Source organism: Pseudopipra pipra, chromosome 1 (genome assembly GCF_036250125.1).
Source record: "Pseudopipra pipra isolate bDixPip1 chromosome 1, bDixPip1.hap1, whole genome shotgun sequence".
NCBI lineage: Eukaryota > Metazoa > Chordata > Aves > Passeriformes > Pipridae > Pseudopipra > Pseudopipra pipra.
Window position 1 is genome coordinate 77,727,621 of NC_087549.1, and position 18,886 is coordinate 77,746,506.

At 35.8% G+C, this 18,886-nt stretch overlaps 1 protein-coding gene across 13 annotated transcripts in view; it reads right to left on the reverse strand.

Annotated features, from left to right (window-relative positions):
• Positions 1-18,886, reverse strand: part of CDH18 (cadherin 18) — a 501,066-nt gene that overhangs the window by 154,294 nt on the left and 327,886 nt on the right. For all 13 annotated transcript variants that reach the window (XR_010432152.1, XM_064662041.1, XM_064661985.1 and 10 more), the window contains one exon: positions 9,399-9,873. Coding sequence is in view for 12 of the 13 variants with exons in the window: in XM_064662041.1 (XP_064518111.1) it covers positions 9,399-9,620 (222 nt within the window). In the remaining variant the exon portion in view is untranslated. The remainder of the gene's footprint in view (positions 1-9,398; positions 9,874-18,886) is intronic.

Consider the following 18,886-nt stretch of genomic DNA (forward strand, 5'->3'; position numbering starts at 1 on the left):
CATATTTAGTATGTTTCAGAATGAGAAAGGTGCATCGAATAGCTTTTATTTAGCTTCTCGTGCCCACATACATATACCTCTCTGTTCACATATTAATATGGTCTTTCATAAACTGCCACATGGAGCTGAGGTAACGTGAAGATTGAATCTTCTTTTAGCCTCCAAAGGATCCACATGAGGTTAGAGCAAGGTGATCTCTTAGAGTCACAGGTAAAACAACACAAAGATAAATTAGAAAAAGGAAATGCAGTCACAAATTGCTGGAAACTGGGAACTGCAATGAGAGAAATTTCCATAAGGGAAGGGAATCCAGGTGAATAATGAAGACAGTTCTGGAGAATCTGAACAGATTTTAAAAAGTTTGCCTCCACTTCCTTAATAGTATTGCTAGTGGGAGAGGGATGCAGGTTTTAGAAAACACAGTAACTATTGTCTGAAAACACTTCAAAAGAGGGGAATACTATGAGAAATGAGGAGTATTTCAAATGAAGAATATTCAAGGTAAAACATAAGGGCTGACAAACTGGAACACTCTCCCACATAGAGAAGATTCCTTTTCTGCATTTAGTATTCAAGACACTGAAACATTGCATACAATTTTTCTTGGGATATGAGTATTGTCATTTAGATGTATCCAGTCTAATAAACCAATATTGTACCTACAGATGTATTTAGGGGATTATATCAATTAAGACAGTTCCTGAATATCAGTGAGTTTTAAATTCTCGGGTTTTTTTTTTTTTAATTGGAGGGAGTGGTGGGAATAATACTGATTATAGGCATCAGAAATGGTTCTATCAATTTTCAAAAAACTTTAAGTTAACTTACTACTCAGTAACTACTTGGCCAGAAGCGAAACTTCTACATTCTCCCCAGGATGCCTGTGTGGTTTGATACTTGTATCATGTTTCCACCTAGGGATGCTTTTAATTAGGGTTTTCTACAAAGGGCTGAAAGAGAAAAACATTTCAACTTAACAGTATATCTCTTTTGTGAAACAACCAGAAACATTACTATAACTTTCCAATTTCCAGTCAAGCACATTGGTATATGCTGCCTAATAAGGTGATATGCATTCTTGCTATTGCTATTAACCACTGTAGTAACTATCAACATCCATAGTGAAGTTAGAGAAGTCACTATCCTTGAGGGATGCAGAAGTGCTACTTTAATAAAAACTACCACTTTCTGCAGTTGATTTACCAAGCAGAAAATAATTCATAATAGATGAAAGACAGTATAGTTCAAGGAAAAAGTTAATAGCTCTATAAGTAAGAAAGTGGCCACAACTAAGAGCAATTACAGAATCAGCTTTGTAACCCCTCTCTGCAATGTTTCTTTTGCAAGACTAGGCAAAGAGACAAGAAAATAAGAACCATTCTTTGCATTTCAGATGCAGATGCACTGTGGTTTTGTAGAATTACTAGTCAGTTTTGGTTTTGGCTTTTGGTTTGGTTTTTTTTGGTTTTGTTTTTTTTTTTGGTGGTGGTGGTTTTTTGGGTTTGTTTGTTTGTTTGTTTTGGGGGGGGCTTGTTTTGGTTTTAGTTTTGGTTTTGGTTTTAGTTTTTTGAGTCTTTTTGTTGTTGTTGTTGTTTTGTTTGTTTATTTTGGGGTTTTTTTTCCCCCTTCGTAATGACTTCTAATATTGAGTTTGTTCATTGGATTGTTTTTAAGAACTTAGCTGATGGAGGTTTATCTTAGAGTTCATAGGAGCTTACAGCCTTTTTAATGAGTGGTAATGGTCAACGCAGTTAAAACTGCTCAACTCTGCTGCTGCTCATGTTTCTCATTCTACCTTTATCTGTATTGAATTTCAGTCAATCTTGGAAGATCTCTCTGTTGTATTTCTTTATGGTTGATCTTTCCCATTTTTTTTCTTCTCAGCAGCTTAGTATAATTAATGTTATTTGTCACCTAGATGATGATATTTAATAGTAAAATAATGAAGCAGAATCTTTAGGACAATAAGGCATGTGGGTGTTGAAAGTTAGACAGACAACGAACATGAATGAGCACCTCTCTCAAAATAAGGTCCAGAAGATACTTGAGAAGTAACTGACATGCTAATTCACGCTCAAGTTTATCAGTATATCTTCAGTTTCACTACCTATCGATTTACAATTAGCTGATAAATATCCTTAAAAAACAGAGTTACCAAGTTCAAGATTAATATAAAAAGATGCAGAATTATCTTTATTTTGTCCTTACCACTTCTTATGGATTGAATTGGTGTATCACCTCTGCGTCTTTTTTGTTTGTTTGTTTGTCTGGTTTTTTTAAATAGTAAGTATTTGGGCATTTTATTTACTTTTGATATAAAGATCGCCAGAGGTTAGAAGCTCATGCATACAGAGTATGGCGTAAGTTAAAGATGCAATTACAGAAAAAGCAAGTTGTACCACACCAACTTCATGGTGGGTCAGCCTCGACCAGCTTCTGAAAAACCACCAAGCTGCTCTCTCACTCCTCCTTGTTAAGAGAACAGGGGGAAAAAATGAGATGAAGAAAAGTTCATAGGTTGAGATAAAGACAGGGAGACCACTGGCTAATTAGTATAAGACATTTAACACGAGAAGATTGAATTTAATTTCTTGGAAATTAAAATAGATGTTGAAAAAAAATACAAAAAATTAAAACACCTTCTCCCCACACCCTACTCTTTCCCAAGTTCGCCTTCACTCCGGATTGGTCCATCTTTTCTCCCCTAGCGGCACAGGGGGATGAGGAATGAGGGGCTGCAGTCAGCCCATAGCAGCTCCTCTCTGCCGTTCCTTCCTCCTCACACTCTTCCCCGCTCCTTCCTGTGGGTCCTTCCTGTGGTCTGCAGGGAAACACCAGCCCCACTGGGGTCCCTACTGGAGTCCCAGGGCCATCCCTGCCGGGGTCTCTTCTCCCCTTCTCTCCTCTTCCCACTCTGCCCGCGAGGCTCGCAGGGCTGTTCCTCACCCCGTTCCCCTCCCTCAGCCCCGGCTGCCGGGCAGCGTTTTGCCCTCCCTTGCCCAGGCTTTCCCCGGGGCTCTCGTCCACCCGCCCGTGGCTGAGGGGCTCAGTCGTGCCCTGCGCTGGGGACACTGGAACCGGCAATGGTCCGGACGGGCAGCCTCACACAGGGCCCAACACGGCACAGCCCCTTGCCAGCATTTCGACACATAAAACTAATTCATGACCAAAATGATCAACTGAATAGAGGAAGGAATAAGGCCAGATAGGAGCAAGGGTGGATTTTCCCCTCAAACAATTACTGCTAAACCACTTAAGTGAGAAATGGCAGTTCCACATAAAATGCTGGTTTCATCAATGTTGTCGTTCAGTGTAAAGACGTAAAAGCCACAGAACCGAGCTGCTGCTGTGTGAAAATCATGAAATTATAGGAAGTTAAGAATAAAAAAATTAAAAAAAAGGTCAAGATTTGTTCAGTTTTTCAGTCCATAACAATTTCAAGGAAGATTAGATCACCTTGACAAAATTATCTTGAACCGTTAATTTAAATAACAGTCTTCACATAGAGAACTGATGTTTTGCAATATAGAACTGACAGACTCTATAAAGCTTCCTTGTGAAAACAGTTATTACTTTTACATATTAAATCCAATGTAACTGTTTTGACATAAAAGAGCAAGTTTCTTCTTGGTGTAAATTTATGTTGACTTAAATGAAGTTTAAAAAGGTAAACTCTTTATCCTCTATCTTTTGACTAGGACTGAACTTCAATATGTTCATGCTTTTCTGTTTGTTTGGTTGGTCTGTCAAGTCAAAATGCCCTTGTCAGTGCTATGCTTCAGGAAACCTGATACAGCTGAACAAACTGGAAGAAAGTCAGATTTGTCAGGCTGATGAAAGCACTCTCTTCCCTCAACTTTGAATTTCCCCTAAATAACCTTTGAATGTTTAGAGATTCCACTTAAGCCCCCCCCCCCCAAACCACAACATAGTGGTCCACAGCATTTTATGCCTTGTAGAATTCAAGTAGTGTGCCCTCAACCTCTTAACATGAAACCAAACAACATTTGTTGAATGAAGGTTGAACGGAGTCAGCAAAGAGGAACTGTCTGTGCCAACAGAACTCAAGATAAAACCAGTGCACATGTATGCATTTTTATTTTGAAAAGCTTTTGGGTTGGCAACAGTTTTGAGTTAGCTTTTTGTAAAAAATACAGTAGAAAATATAGGACCATATAATACTGTGCTCTAGTAATATCAAGTATATTGTTTAGGTTGTTACTGTTACTACATTTTCACTAGATATAGAGGAAAATTATTTTATATAAATACATTATTTGTGAAAATAGCAACCTAAAAGGTAGAAAGTGTTACTCGAGATGTTGCTTTTGCTGCTTATACCACTTGTCTATCTTACAGAGGCATGAAAATGGCAAACAGGCCATGTACAAAATCTTCAGACTATATCATCTACCTTTTCTCTATTATAAAATACAACTCTTTTTTTATCAGAAAAAAACTTGGAACTATTTGCTTATGTTTAAAATGCTGAAACATCTGATGTGCTTTATGTAAACCTCTATCATTAAATAAAAGCATTTTAATTCTAAAACTCCACTTTTATTTCTTCCTTGGCATTTATTCTAAAATATACATAATTTCCCCTTACTATAATTAAATCAGTTAATGTTAAATTCTCTTAATATGATTGAGGAAGATTAGATTAACTGTCCTGTGTTAGAACTAACTTCTTTTAATCACATGTCACATATTACTTTGAAAAATAATTTTGAATGGCAAATCTGTTATGTCGTATTTATGTTTTCAAGAATAAAATAATAAATTAACAGAATTACTATCTTGTAAATCCGTTGTAAGAACTGGGATTACTTTCCTAATCTAACTTTCAACAAAGCATTTCAAGACATATTAAAAGCTGTTACTTTCCTCTTCCCCTTCCCCTTCCTGAATTCACACTCATTTCCAACTGTTCCATACCTCCTTATCTCCTGCATCAACACAAATCTGAAACTGTTTTTGAACTACAGATAAAAATGTAAGAACTAAGAAAAGTGTCACTCACAAAAGTCTGGAAGAAAAATGCATTTGAAAACCAACACAGATCTGAATACCAGAACAATCATTCTTCTTTACCCTTCAGAGGACATCTGAAAGTGGATTAAGAGGTATACATTTTGTATTTCAGAAATCCAAAGGGTCCACAGAGAAATCGTCAGTCTTGTGCATTATATTTTTCTGCTATTCCCTCTTAATAGCATGACTCACTCAACCTCAAATTCTCACTGATCTTCCTTTTATCACTGCTTATTGACTTCTCTCTCCAAAGAAAAAAGCACAGCGAATGTGTAGTTATGACTTGCTTCCAGTGCAACTGACCTTTAAGAAATATCCTTTCAAGAAGGAGCAGACCTTCTGCAGAGAGAGGTGTGAAGGTTCAAAATGAAGAATAGACTGAAACATATCGTGTTTCACTTCTTTCCTAAAATTCTTTGTTATTTTTATCATATCCTAAGACATGAGTTATCTAACCTAGAAGCACGCAGAAAGTTCAAGAGAAAGGTAAACTATATCAACAATGACAACTGAGAAATGTTAAAGTTTGCAGTCGCATAGCCTAAGTTTTTCTAGATTTCTTCAGGAGAATCTTCATTCCTCTGAGCTGGTGCATTAGGTACCCGATTCCTCACCAGGCCATGGTGCATTCACTAACCCTGCCCCTTTCTGCATTCACAACTATTTTTTTCATTGGAAAAATTTACATCAGAGACATGCAAAAGACAAAAGGTCTCATGTAGCTCAAAGCTCAGTTCTGTGCATTCAAGTTACTTATTTTACACAAGGATATTTTATCTCGTTTATTCAAATTTCCACAGATTCGGCATTGCACACCCTCATGCAGATAAACACACGCATGCTTGCTGTTGTAGATGAATAGTCGTTCTGAATTAACATAGCTAGATACTACTGATTATTGGGAAACCAAATAATTCATATTTTCAAGAAATACTCTCCAGATAATCCATAGTTTTGGAAAAAGAAGTCACTGTGGTGTTAAATTCTTTAAAGATATATTTTTAAATACAAAACCATTTTTTTGAGTTCTTTCTTCAGGGAAACATACCCTGAAACATTGAAACCTTACCCTAAGTGCAACAGCAGTGAACCATTTCAATAAACCGAGAACCACAGAAAATACTTATCATCTACAAAAGTATAATTTCTTGTTTCTACAATCATAGAATCATAGAATCATAGAATAGACTGGGTTGGAAAAGACCTCCAAGATCATCAAGTCCAACCCCTGATCCAATAACCTCATTTTTCCAGGACGTATGTTTTGCCATATATAAAACCCTTCTGCATATGGCTAATGTGGATTAATTTTATATTAATTTTTCCAATCTCCAAATGACATTTTCTTAGAGAAAAGAAATAATGTCTGAGGAATGGGTATATGCTTGATATTAAAATATAATGGTGATTTGTTGTCCTGACGCTTGCTGTGTAACAGATGATGGCAGTGAATTAATCCATCCTCTTGACAGTCATTTCATGGTAAGAATAAGAAACCTTACCATTTTCATTGCAGGCCTACCCGATTCTTGTCCTCAGTGTGCATTTCCATGACAATGACTGTGATCATTATAACAGCATTGTACATAATGACTCTGCTTTCTGTGATGTTACTCCCAAATTGAGTGTGAAAAATGTGAAAGGACAGATCTCAAATGGCAAAACTCTCACCAGTGAAGCAGAGTAGTCTACAGAATTAATAATTGACAGAATTGATACCATGCTGCCACCAAACAGAAGCCTGGAATTAAAGGGCACTACCTTCTTTTATAAATGGAGAGACTTTGCACGAAAATCACTTGTTAAATTAAGGGTACATAGAATGAGACCTTGATGGGGTGTGTACAGTTAATTGCAACATTAGTAAAACATCTATTTTTCAAAATGAAAAGGAGCTCGTGCATAATGACCACTACAGAAATTTTGCTAATTACTAATATTATGACAGCCTCACCCTTTTTTTTCTTAATATAAATATATGCCTGAGCTAATATGATTGATCTTTGCAGTAAATCAGGTCATCAGAATCATCACAACAAATGGAAAATAGAGTACAGTTGTTTTTAAGTTCCACAAAGGTTTCGCAAAGATAAGTTTGCTAATGTTGTAAAGTACTTAGAGCAGAAAATTGTAAGCATCAGAGGGAATTCTTTGAGGAAAAGGGGGGGAAAATCTCTCAGTACAGAAGAAGGAATGTCCTCAAACAAGGCATACAGTCACATTTTGACCACAAAGGACTGAAAGGAACTCTATTGATTGATCTCTGTAAATGTAGCATTAATAGAGCGGTCAGAGGATGAAATGAAATACATAATGCTATCATAAGAACATAAAATTGAAAGGGATCATGCTTTAGCTCACTGAATCCAGACCTCTGTTCTGGCATGAAATCATGTCTATAAATACTTTCATAAAGACACGCACACTTAACTTTGAAACCCCTTCAGCTTTTTTTTTTTAATTCTTCCTATTAGTAGACTCTTTCAGAATCTGAATTATTCTTGTTTCCATATAAAGTAAAATTTCATCAACTTAAATAGCTTTCCTCTTTTCATTGTGGTTTTTTCTGAGGTGTATATAATGTGCCCTCTCTATTATTTATGGGAATAATTAAACAAACATATTCTCCACTACCATTTTAGCCATAGTATTTAATTTTCTCTGTATAGCTTCATATATAAATCCATTTTTCTTGAACAAAAGTAGCCAGTACAGTAAATAGGTTAACATTATTTTGCACAATGTCTTCTATACTACTTTATCCCTGTTTTTTTATTATCTCAGCTTTTGCAGCTTAGTATCATACTTACCTTCTTTCAGGTATGACATTAGAGGCAATGTTTGATCTGGTAACCAGACCCTTCTCTTTCTCTGTCACTTACAATAAACCACTAGTGTATAACATAAATTCATTATATTGTTTTGTAAGAGCCTTATAACCTTGTAGTCCTGAAGTTTACTCTACATTTCTATATCCAAATCATATTCATGATATCTAGCTCTCTCCAGACAATGTTTTATTCTCCTGCATAGCGTTACATCAGCAAGATGTTTGCAACGTGTTTCTTCTACTCCAAAATCATTAATGAAAATGTTAATCAGTCTAAGGTGGATCTGGGTGGATAACTCCTTGTTCCCTCACCTGTTTCAAAAGCTTCTTTTTCAATGCAAATCATTAGCTCCATTTAGAAAGGTCCTTTCTCAGTTTACATTTCCTGCACATATCTCAACAATTTTTGGTGTGCTGAAATACTTGGTATTTTACTAAGGCTGGTGTAACTGAATAAATACTTTTTTTTTTTTGTCTTTGTGTTAACAGTAGCTTAAATACAGTTGCTTCACTTGTTATTTTTATTTCAGATGATACTGTTCAAATCTGAAAGCCCTCACTAACAGCCATCTGTGATTCAGAAGCTACTGGTTTCCTTGGATGTTTTTCTTACTCTACAATGTAATTTTCAGGATTCCCCATTAGAAGGCAAACTAAAAAGAAGTAGTTCCTTTACCATGTCCACCTTTCTCTATGCCTCATATTAAATGTCTTTCTCCATTTCTATTAAGGAAATTAAGACTTATTTAGATTATGTAATAAAAAAAATCTATCATAATGCTGCAAGACAGAATTCAGGGGGAGAAAATACTCCTTCTATCATACACCATACCTTAAAGCTACACAGAGAGTTTTGCATTATTTTAATGCAAATTTAAAACCCAAGCTATACAGACAACATTACACAACGAGACTTCAGTTGGCCAGGTTTCAGTTCAACTACATCAGCCTGATCTTTTTGTCTGAAGCTCTCTCTATACATGAAAACATAAATGCAGGGCTTGTTCTCAAAGACTTCTGAGGAACTCTAACAAGCAACACACCTTGTGCCTCTTTTTATGAAGGAAGTCACAGAGAATTTCCTTTTGGAGGAGACCTTTTCCACCCTACAGTCAGAGTGGAATGAACACCCTATAGAGCCTAGACTGTGTTTGTAATATTCTTTTAAGCAGAACTGAATATAATTCTGAAATAGTCTGGAAAAGCCTTTAGCTATGACCCCATGCATTGGGGGATCTGGAAACTGATGTAACGGCCTCAACGGCACTCACTTTGTGTTTAGCTGAGCTCAGAAGTAAAGCTGTTTTATCATATTTTATTATCCTCACCCTATATACTTTGTAATTTTTTTTTCTTTATAATAGTATACAACACAGTATACAACTGGCAAGTTCAACATGAATGTATGTACCAATCTAAGAGGTACATCCTCCTTTAAAAAAAGAGGTGCCATCTAGAGTTTTCCTCTATAAATGCCATAGTTCAGAGAATGGGAAAAAACAAACCAAAACCAAAAAAAAGACAATGACCTTACCTTTCCTACATACTGAGGATCTGGTCCCATATGTTCTTCTAAAACAAAGAACTGATTCCACACCCATCCACGCTTGGGACGATGATGCACTTCTGTTTCGCCTTCTATGTGTTTGGTTTGATTTCTAGTCACCTTGATGGAGCCATGGTGAGCAGCTCCATAACACCTCTGCACAAAACAGAGACAAACTAGGACTGGGCAGATACAAGATGTAATTCTCATTGTAGGACAAACTTCCTGTTCAAGGTTTTCTTTCTCCTTTCTTTTTCAGCTGTAATCCTTTAATAAATTCCCGAGACAGAAGGTGAAGCCTGGTTCAGAAATACAGTCCAAATTGGGGTTTTCCTCTTGTTCATTGTTTAGCTGCCCATTTGGGAAAGCTCAAATTATATTTACATTATGAAAAGCTGACTGGAAAAATTGATATTTCTTCCGAGGTCTTCACAACAGAGTTCCACAGCCGGCCATTTTCTATCTAATAGAAAAAAAAAGAAAACCACTTACTCATCACTAAAACCAGTAATTTTCAGGTTTCTGACCTACACTCAAAGCTGTACTAACCAGTCAGTCAAAGACTGTAATTGGAATTAAAATTTCTTTTCAATCCTTCCTGTAAAAGTTTTTCCTGATTGTTTATGTTAAAATACCTCTAAGACTTAGCATGGCTCCTTCAAGCTATGAAAACACTCACATCATTAAAACCTGGATGATTCAGGACAATTCCTTTGGCCTTTACATGCAAATGATTGACATGGTCTGGCAGTAAAACAAAATCTCTTCTAAAGTGTCATTAGGCAGTGATTGGTAAATCATTTCACATGGGGTTTTGATGTTCCATATGCCACACAGATACTCAACGAAAAATACCTAGTCTATAACGGGTTTTGAAAGAAGGCCTCCAAAATGGGATTTGAGGATTCTGAGTCAATACTAGGGCATATTGACAGGAACTTTCAGTCAAAATGTTTATTTTTACACCTTGTGCTTTATATAAATTTCAACCAACATCACACTAGACCTTCATAAAATTATGTCATACTGACAGAAAATTCATATACTGCTGTTTAGATGATCAGTATTATTCCCAGTGACAATATTCATTCAGCCTCAAAAAAGGAAAATGTAACGTTTTATACTACAATAGTAAAATATAAATATGTATGTGGAAGTTGATGTAGCGCTTAAAGCAAAGTACCTTGAAAGGAGTAAAATATTTCTTCAAACTTAGAGAAACAGTTACCTTAAGGTAACCATTTGTTCAGTTACCTCAAGATATCAAAGATCAATCAGTCCACCAGGAGTCTGAAAACGTGCAAACAAATCTATGAAAAGTGGAATATTCCGATACTGATTTTGTTGAGGTATCTTAAAACCATTACAAGCTATGTAAACAGAAACACAATGAAACTAATTTTGTTTCTAAGTTTCATGGGAACCCAATAGAATAAAGTCATAATTTCTAAAGAAGAAACAAACTAGAAATTAGAAATCAGATGGAAAAATACTGCAGTGGAAGGAAATTTATTTGCTGTATTTTGGCTGCAGATTTTTTGACCTTATGCTTCTTTCAAGTCCATATTATAACAGAAGCCTGGAACTTTTAGCTAAGAACAGTTTCTCATCAGAATAATGGAAGAATACTGTTGCACGTTAGAAATAACCAGAAAGCACATATTTTCCACTGCTAATATTCGGTTCAGGACAGTGGGTTTTGCTGAACTAAAGGAAGAACTCCAGTCTCTTGTGGTTGTGTGGCAGCTCAAAAAGAAACTCTGTACAACTGAGGAAAGAAATTTGTAGACATTTAGTATTTCCCTGCTACTTATTTCCATAACAATGTAATCTCCCCTCAACCCCTATGAAGACCAAGATCCTGTTGTCTTAACATCCTCACATTCCATCTCAGAACAGATTCATACAACATGAGGAATATTATCTCCTTTAAGTACAAATGTGATTTAATAGGATTTTTTTTCTACAGTTAAATTTTGTATGAAATCTGAGTTATACCAGCGACAGAATCCAGCCATTCTGGGGCTCACATTTGTTTCTTACTATGTACTCTTCTTTCTTGATTTCCTTGCCTTTCTCCATTCTTTCCTGATTCTTGCCAGAAATCAGTTTTTGCCTTGAGGCATGCAATTTCCTTCTATAGATTTCTATATTTACAGATGAGTTATTTAAATAGATCAATCATTTTTATACTTCAGACATACATTAAAATTAAGAAGTACCTCAAAAAATGTAAGGGCTGTAGTTTTATTCATTGAAGTATTATTTTTCTTCCCTTAGTTTTCATCTTGAGAAAAGACTGGGAGCCATTAATAAGACTATAAGTAGTGCATAATAAGTTAAAAATGCTATATAAAGTGCATTGAAATTTCTCAGAATGACACATTTAAAATGTATTTGAAATCATTGCTGCTAAACTTTCTTTTATAAAAGCTATGGAAATGGTTGTGATGGAAAATTCTTGCCTTATAAAAAAGTATAAATGAGTGCAGAAGATAACAACAAATCAAGATTTACTATACAGAACTTTGTTTCTCCCCCCTCTCAGAAATCATCCATAGCAAAAAAAAACCCAAACCAAACCAAACCAAACCAAACCAAAAAAAAAAAAAAGAAAAAAAAAAAGAGGAAAAAAGCAGCAAAATATCAAGGGCTTCTTCATCTCAAAAAATATCTGTTCTTCTTAGCATTAGCATTAACTAGGAGGCATTAAATTTATATTTTGTTAAAACCACTATTTTATATAACTCAATTAAGAGAATAATTCTTAAACACCTGACCCCCAAATTAAAGTTTTAAAATCCTTTATTCTAAGCAATAGGAAAGAAATATTACAACAACACCTACTTCCTGTTATAATCATGCTTTGAAGTTCAGGCCTCAATTGATCCTGAATTGTATGTGAAGCCTGGGCAATCATTTCCAGGCTAAGAGAAATACAACTATTAAAAGGGAGGGGATTTTTAGTGCAGATTCTTTGAAGTGTTATAGCTCTGGCAAGCATCTTTAAAACCAAAGCCTAACTAATGTTCAGTACCAAGGTCCTCATTCTTACTCAGCACTCTCCTACTAAAGGTACTAAAGGTACAAGCATTCATTACAAACCTGCCCCCACCCTCCCTTATCTCCACCCTCCACCACAGAAACCTGAAATCTATCTTGAAGACATCAGATCAAAGTGGCCTGCAGGGGGAAGTTCAGATGGAAATACCTCAAACAGTTAGCACAGAAGAGGCAGTAAAGCAATGAACAAAGAACTGTGACCAAAGGAAAAAAACCACAAACCAAACCAAAACAAACCCCTGAACTTTCTGAAATCCCTTGAATTGTTGCCTTAAGCTAATATACTGAGATGCTGCCTGCTCATTGCTCTTGTCTGCAGTTTCAGATAAAGTGCACTGATTTATGATTTTTGTTATAAAGATGCATGCAACTGCAGAGTAGACTTGTGTTATCGCTGTCTCCTGGGAGCCTCTGAGAAAATGAGTTGTGTATCTCAAGAGACTGTCAGACTGAGTTAAAATTAAAAGAAATAATTAAATAAGATGAGGTGGGAAAGTTCCACCAGCATTGCTGGAAATCATTACAGCAGAGTAGTTACTGCTTAGTGTGGCAGCAAGACTATAATGAATTCCCAGGAAACCAATAGGAGCACAGTGATGCAAAATGCATATGCTTCATCATCGTGAGGACATGCATCCTTCATACTGGGGACTTCTCCTGAATCTCAGAGTCCCCTATCTCCCATAATCATATTGACCCATATTTGAATTCATCTGAATGACTGAGTTTTGTAAATGCACATTCATCACAGTTCAACACATATTTTGTCACATCCCTTGGGGACCCTTTGTAGTTCCATGGTGACAGAGTGACAAAGTTATAGAACTTGTAAGAAATTGCATTGCTCATATACTTTCTGACTTCTCCCTCTTCACTCTGCCCTCTAAACCTCCTCCCCATCAGAACAAATTCTTTGATTATCAAAATCTGAACAGCTTCAAAACCATGTCATTATTATATATAAATAATCAGGCAGGAAAATCTTACATTCGGTGTTGCCTGTGCTTATTGTTTATTCCCAAAGCTGTATCTTTCATAGAATCAACCAGATTGGAAAAGACCTCCGAGATCATCAAGTCCGACTCTTGATCCAGCACTGCTGCGGTTACTAGACCATGGCACTAAGTGCCACATCCAGTCTCATCTCAAAAACCTCCAGGGACAGTGAATCCACTACTTCCCTGGGTAGTCCATTCCAATGTCTGATTACCCTCTCTGTAAAAATTTTTTTCTTAATATCCAACCTAAACCTCCCTGGCAGAGCTTAAGACCATGCCCTCTTGTCCTACTACTGGTTTCCTGGCAGAAGAGACCAACGCCCACCTGGCTACAGCCCCCTTTTAGGTAGCTGGAGACAGTGATGAGGTCTCCCAGCACTGCAAAAACAATGGTGTATTGACCTGGAGACCAAAGATAGAATAATGGACTACTGTCAGAAAGAAAAAACTGGATGTGGTTTTTTGTTATATCCTTCGAATAAGAGTTACATAGATTGCCAAAAGAGAATATAGAGTACTCCTGATGACTTCAGGTAACTGGCTGAAAAAAAGTGGCCTTCATCTAGGTAGATGAAGGGAAATATAGTTGATCTCTAGTCTCTATTCCCAAGGCCAGTAGAGCTGAGCTAGGGACATGATAAACTGAAGCACCAAGTTTTTCTCAGCCTATATAATAGTCCGTGCTTTCTAACATACATCTTCTGCTCATGCTAGTCAATTTGACAGGAGTAGTGGGAAAACTTTTTTGGAAAGCATTTAAAACTGTGTTACATGTTGTTTTGCCCCTTTGTTGTAGTTAGTTGTACCTATGTGTATGAAATAGAAAACTAGAAAAAAAGCAATTAATAAAATGAAAATTCTGTAAATAATTTAGTAGTAATTTCAAGAACCACAAATGTTTTGGCAATATAGTTCTAAATTGACAAAATTACAAATGAAAAACTGGACTACTTTTTTAATTTCAATAACATAAGGAAATTTCCTTTATTGGTGAGATAACTCAATGAGATATTGAACTAAATTATTGCTAAATTTATGTGTAGGTATATTACTTTTCTGAAAGCTAGTCTTTATCACCCTGAAACTTGATCAGGGTGATCAAGAAAAAAACAGAGAGAAAAGAGCATTTGATATCCCTCTCCTGAACTCTTAAAGCCAGCAAATCTAGCTGATGGCTGTACAGTGTCAAGGGTTGTTATTTTTTGTACCTCTTTCACATTTAAATACAGTTTTTTGGTAAAGACCACTTCTAATCACCTAAACCCCAAAAGTATCTATGCTAATAGATACTGACTGTTACTTCACCTAGGAAATTATTTTATATAAACTGCCTTTTACAAAATAAATAGAAATAAGAACAACAACAGCAACAATGAAACTCTCCATGAAAAATAAAGGTTATTCTTTCATATAAGGCAACAGAAATTCTGTTGTGGAAAGTTGGGGGTGGGGAAATCCAACCAACAAGCAATCAGACATTATAGAAAGATAAATATCATAAGAAAAAATAGAAAAAGATACAAGAAAAAATCACTGGAAAACAAATCAAGACAGAGAAGCAGATTGGAAAGTTCAATTGGAAACAGCTGAAGCTGTGAAAACTAATATGTGAAGCTATCAGAGATGATGTAAAAAATCCAGCAGTACTATTTCTATGAAATATGAGATATCTAGTTAATACAGCTCAAGAGAGAGATGGTTAAATAAAGAAAATATTAACTGGAAACAAAAATCGTGGAACAAAATTCCACACAAAATATATCTGTTTCTGGGAATCGGTATGCTGGAATTGCCAAGGGAAGTAAAAACCTGGTATATTTTTCGCTATGATTTTTACCTTCCATACCCAAAAAGCTCTACTTCTAACTTCCACTTTTTCACATACATCTCACAGATCGAGCCAATGGCTAACACATTTGATATCAAAAAATAAAAAATATATACCATATAAAGTAACAAAACAGCATAAGGACAACCGTGGAGGGTAGATGATTACAGGTTGTTATGCAGTATGTGCAAAAAGCTGAGATATTCTTAGATTCAATTTACAATCAGAGAAACACGTTATGTAAAATTAATTATTTAGATGAGTACATCACTCTTGTTGACACTGCTCAAATGAAAATCAAGGAAAGGCAAAGAAATGCCCTCCTTTTTCATTTCTTCTCCCCTTTTACATCCTACCTACCAAAAAAAAACCCAGTTGTAACAAAAGCCCAGGAAGAAACAAAACTTAGTGGCTGTATCCTGAAATACTGTTAAGGAAAGGGAAATTACACAGTTTTGAGCATTCTAAAACAGCAAAAACAAAACACCAGACAAATCTTTCACATGGGAAAGCAAGCTAGCTGGTCCTCTGGAAAGGAACTTCTTATATCACATAACATAAAGACAGATGTTGGTTTTACATGCCCTAATGTTGTAATTAGATACCCAAAAACAATCACTGTGCAGGAAAAAATAAATTCCTCTCCCTATTTGATTTTTTAAAGGTGACAGTGGCATTTAGATGCAGACTCTAAATATATCTGAAAATAAAAATATATTTTAAGGTAGTAAAGTGTGATGAATTTTTCAACAGCATCCTGACTGACATACCTAAATCAAACAATCCCTCCTATGAGACTCCATTCCTCCTACTGTCTCAGAGCTCCACAGAGACTATGTCAAAAACCTCCATTAAATCTACAGGTTGTAACACCTAAGAGTTCTTACCAAGTGTTCACAATCCAGGCTATTTTTTAAAGTCTAAGACTGTCTCTTTTTCTCTTTCCAATCCCTCTTCCATTTAAGGCAGATGTTATTTCCAAATATTGTTTTTACCTTCAGTGATATATTTCATGAGGTTTATTGCTATATTTTTCTTAATTAACATTTCTTGTTTTGGTAGCTCAACACCATAAAATTTCAGTACCTTCTAAGTCACAGAAACCAAAATAATATTATTGTTCTGTGAATATCACAGAAAATACAGCTTAGCCGTATTTTTGGATTAACAATTGCTGAAAATGTAATTAGTTTTTAAGTATTTCAATAGCTTTCAGAGGCCTAATTGAAACTTAGTGTGTTTGTTCACATTTTCATTATAGGTTTGATTCTAGACAGTTTGTACCTAAACCTTCAACACACCACAAGTATGGAGTATTGTCTATTTCTAGCACAACATATTAGTCAGATCTTTTCCTTTGTAAAAATATTATATTATATTATATTTATTATATTATATTATATTATATATAAAATATGATGTGACTGAAAAATGAAGATGGCTAGAAATGCCTTTACATCCAGAATTAGCACACTGAGCTTTCTAGGTTTTTTTTAAATTCTATCTTGTCAAGATGGAATCAAAAAAATTCAGAACTTTCCTTTAAAATCCTAGCTGCAGCCCTAGCAATTAACCAGCATTGGTTTGATTCGAGTTCTAGATAAAAGCTCACTTTCTTTTTCCCTTTACTTTTATCTCCAGGATAAGATACACTGTTCAGAGTCCAGGCCCCCTGTTACCTTAATAAGCATTAAAAAGTTACCTTGTTGGCTGGAACAGGTTGGATGATTTAAAGCTGGGGTCAAAAACCAGGATAGACATGGCATATATAATAGCTTTTGAGACCTTATAGCTGTCTACAACTGCCACACAAGGGAAAGAGGAGGGGCAGGTACTGATCTCTTACCTCTATTGACCAGAGAGGACCCAAGAAAATGGGCTGAAGTTGTGTCAGGGGAGGTTTAGGTTGGCTATTAGAAAAAGGTTCTTCACCCAGAGGGTGGTTGGGTGCTGGAACAGGCTCCCCAGGAAAGTGGTCATAGCACCAAGCCTGACAAGCATTTGGGCAAGAATCTCAGGCACATGGTGTGATTCTTGGGGATGGTCCTGTGCAGAACCAAGAGTTCCCTTCCAACTCAGGATACTCTGTGATTCTATGATTATTTTTAGAAGAGGTGCCACATTCCTTACAGAAGGAGGCATATGAACTGATGTTCGGATTTTGTTATGAAGAAAGTTGGAAGTACAGCCTATCAGTACCTGATAGAACTAGAACAGAGAAATGCTGAACCAGTGCAAGCTGTCCTGGGCAAAATTCCTTCCCCACAACACCTAGATTAAAGGAGATTAGTCATGTGTTATATCTAAATACGCTTCCCCAGAGGACAAAATCCCACTGGAACCTGGCCTAACAGTAGCATGAGGATGAAGGGAGTGTGAAAAGCTGAAAGGGCCTTAGAAGATAAATAGCCACAAAAAAAACATTCAAAAAGTTTAAATGTTGCTTATGGCAAAAGAAACTCTTGAATATTTGTTGGGCCAGAACCTGCTTTATCATTCCTTTTTTTTTTTTTTTTTTAAATAAAATAGATTGTCAAAACTGTCTTGTACCAACATCTTAAAATAGCAGCTTTAATAGGATTTCAAGGAATTTATAAAAATCAATGTGGACTGATGATCAAGGTACTTTTTTCTTGTACTGTGCGTAGCTTATCACTAACCACAAGCTTTATGGTATTTCTTAACAGGTAGCATAAATCGAAGCACCACTCACAAAGCATGAAAACTAGCCACATTACAGCTAGGCAACTAATCCAGCAACTTCTATGGCAAACGAGATTCATACCATGGCCCAAATAAAGGATTCTAGGTACACTGACTCACAGCATGATACAAAAATAAAGAAAACTCCTAACAATTCGAAGAAGAATGGTTTGTGTTTAATCGACAACAACGATAGAACTAAAAAGAAAAATGGGCTGGGGGTCTAGTCATTTATACACAAAAATATTCAATTTTTACATACAAACCACCAATGGCCCATAACAAAACTCTATAAACAAAACCCCTTGAAATTCCCCTCAGAAGAGGGGTTATCATTACCGGACTACAAACAGATGAGTCATGTAAGATCTTCACATGCATTGTTGTGCTGGAAATATATTAAAACCTCTATGCAATTCAAGTTTTATTGTCATAACATGATTTTTAAAAGTGTATCTAATTGATACTTTGGTTAGTTGATGTGCAAGATGAGCTGTGATCTGCTATGCTGCCTTTAGCAATAAATGTCTCCAATGAGTGGTTAACTGTAGAGATGATTTAGGACTCCTTGATTTTTGAAAAAAAAATTGAAGAAGGTTATTAGAAGGCAGACATATTCATAAATAGATATAGGAAACTATTAAACACTACAAAGCAATGGATTTGTTACCCTGTTGACCAAAGACTTTTTATGAAAGAGAGTGCAAATGATTTAAGAAACATGATCTTTCTTGAACAAAGGGAGATCTGCAAAGTTTGCAAACAAGACCAAAAAAGTACTTAATCTGAAAACAGCACTGCATGTACACAGTCAATTAATGCTACAATGAACAGATAGTGAAAACATGACATTAAAACAAGATTAAGGGATTCAGTGCCAGTCC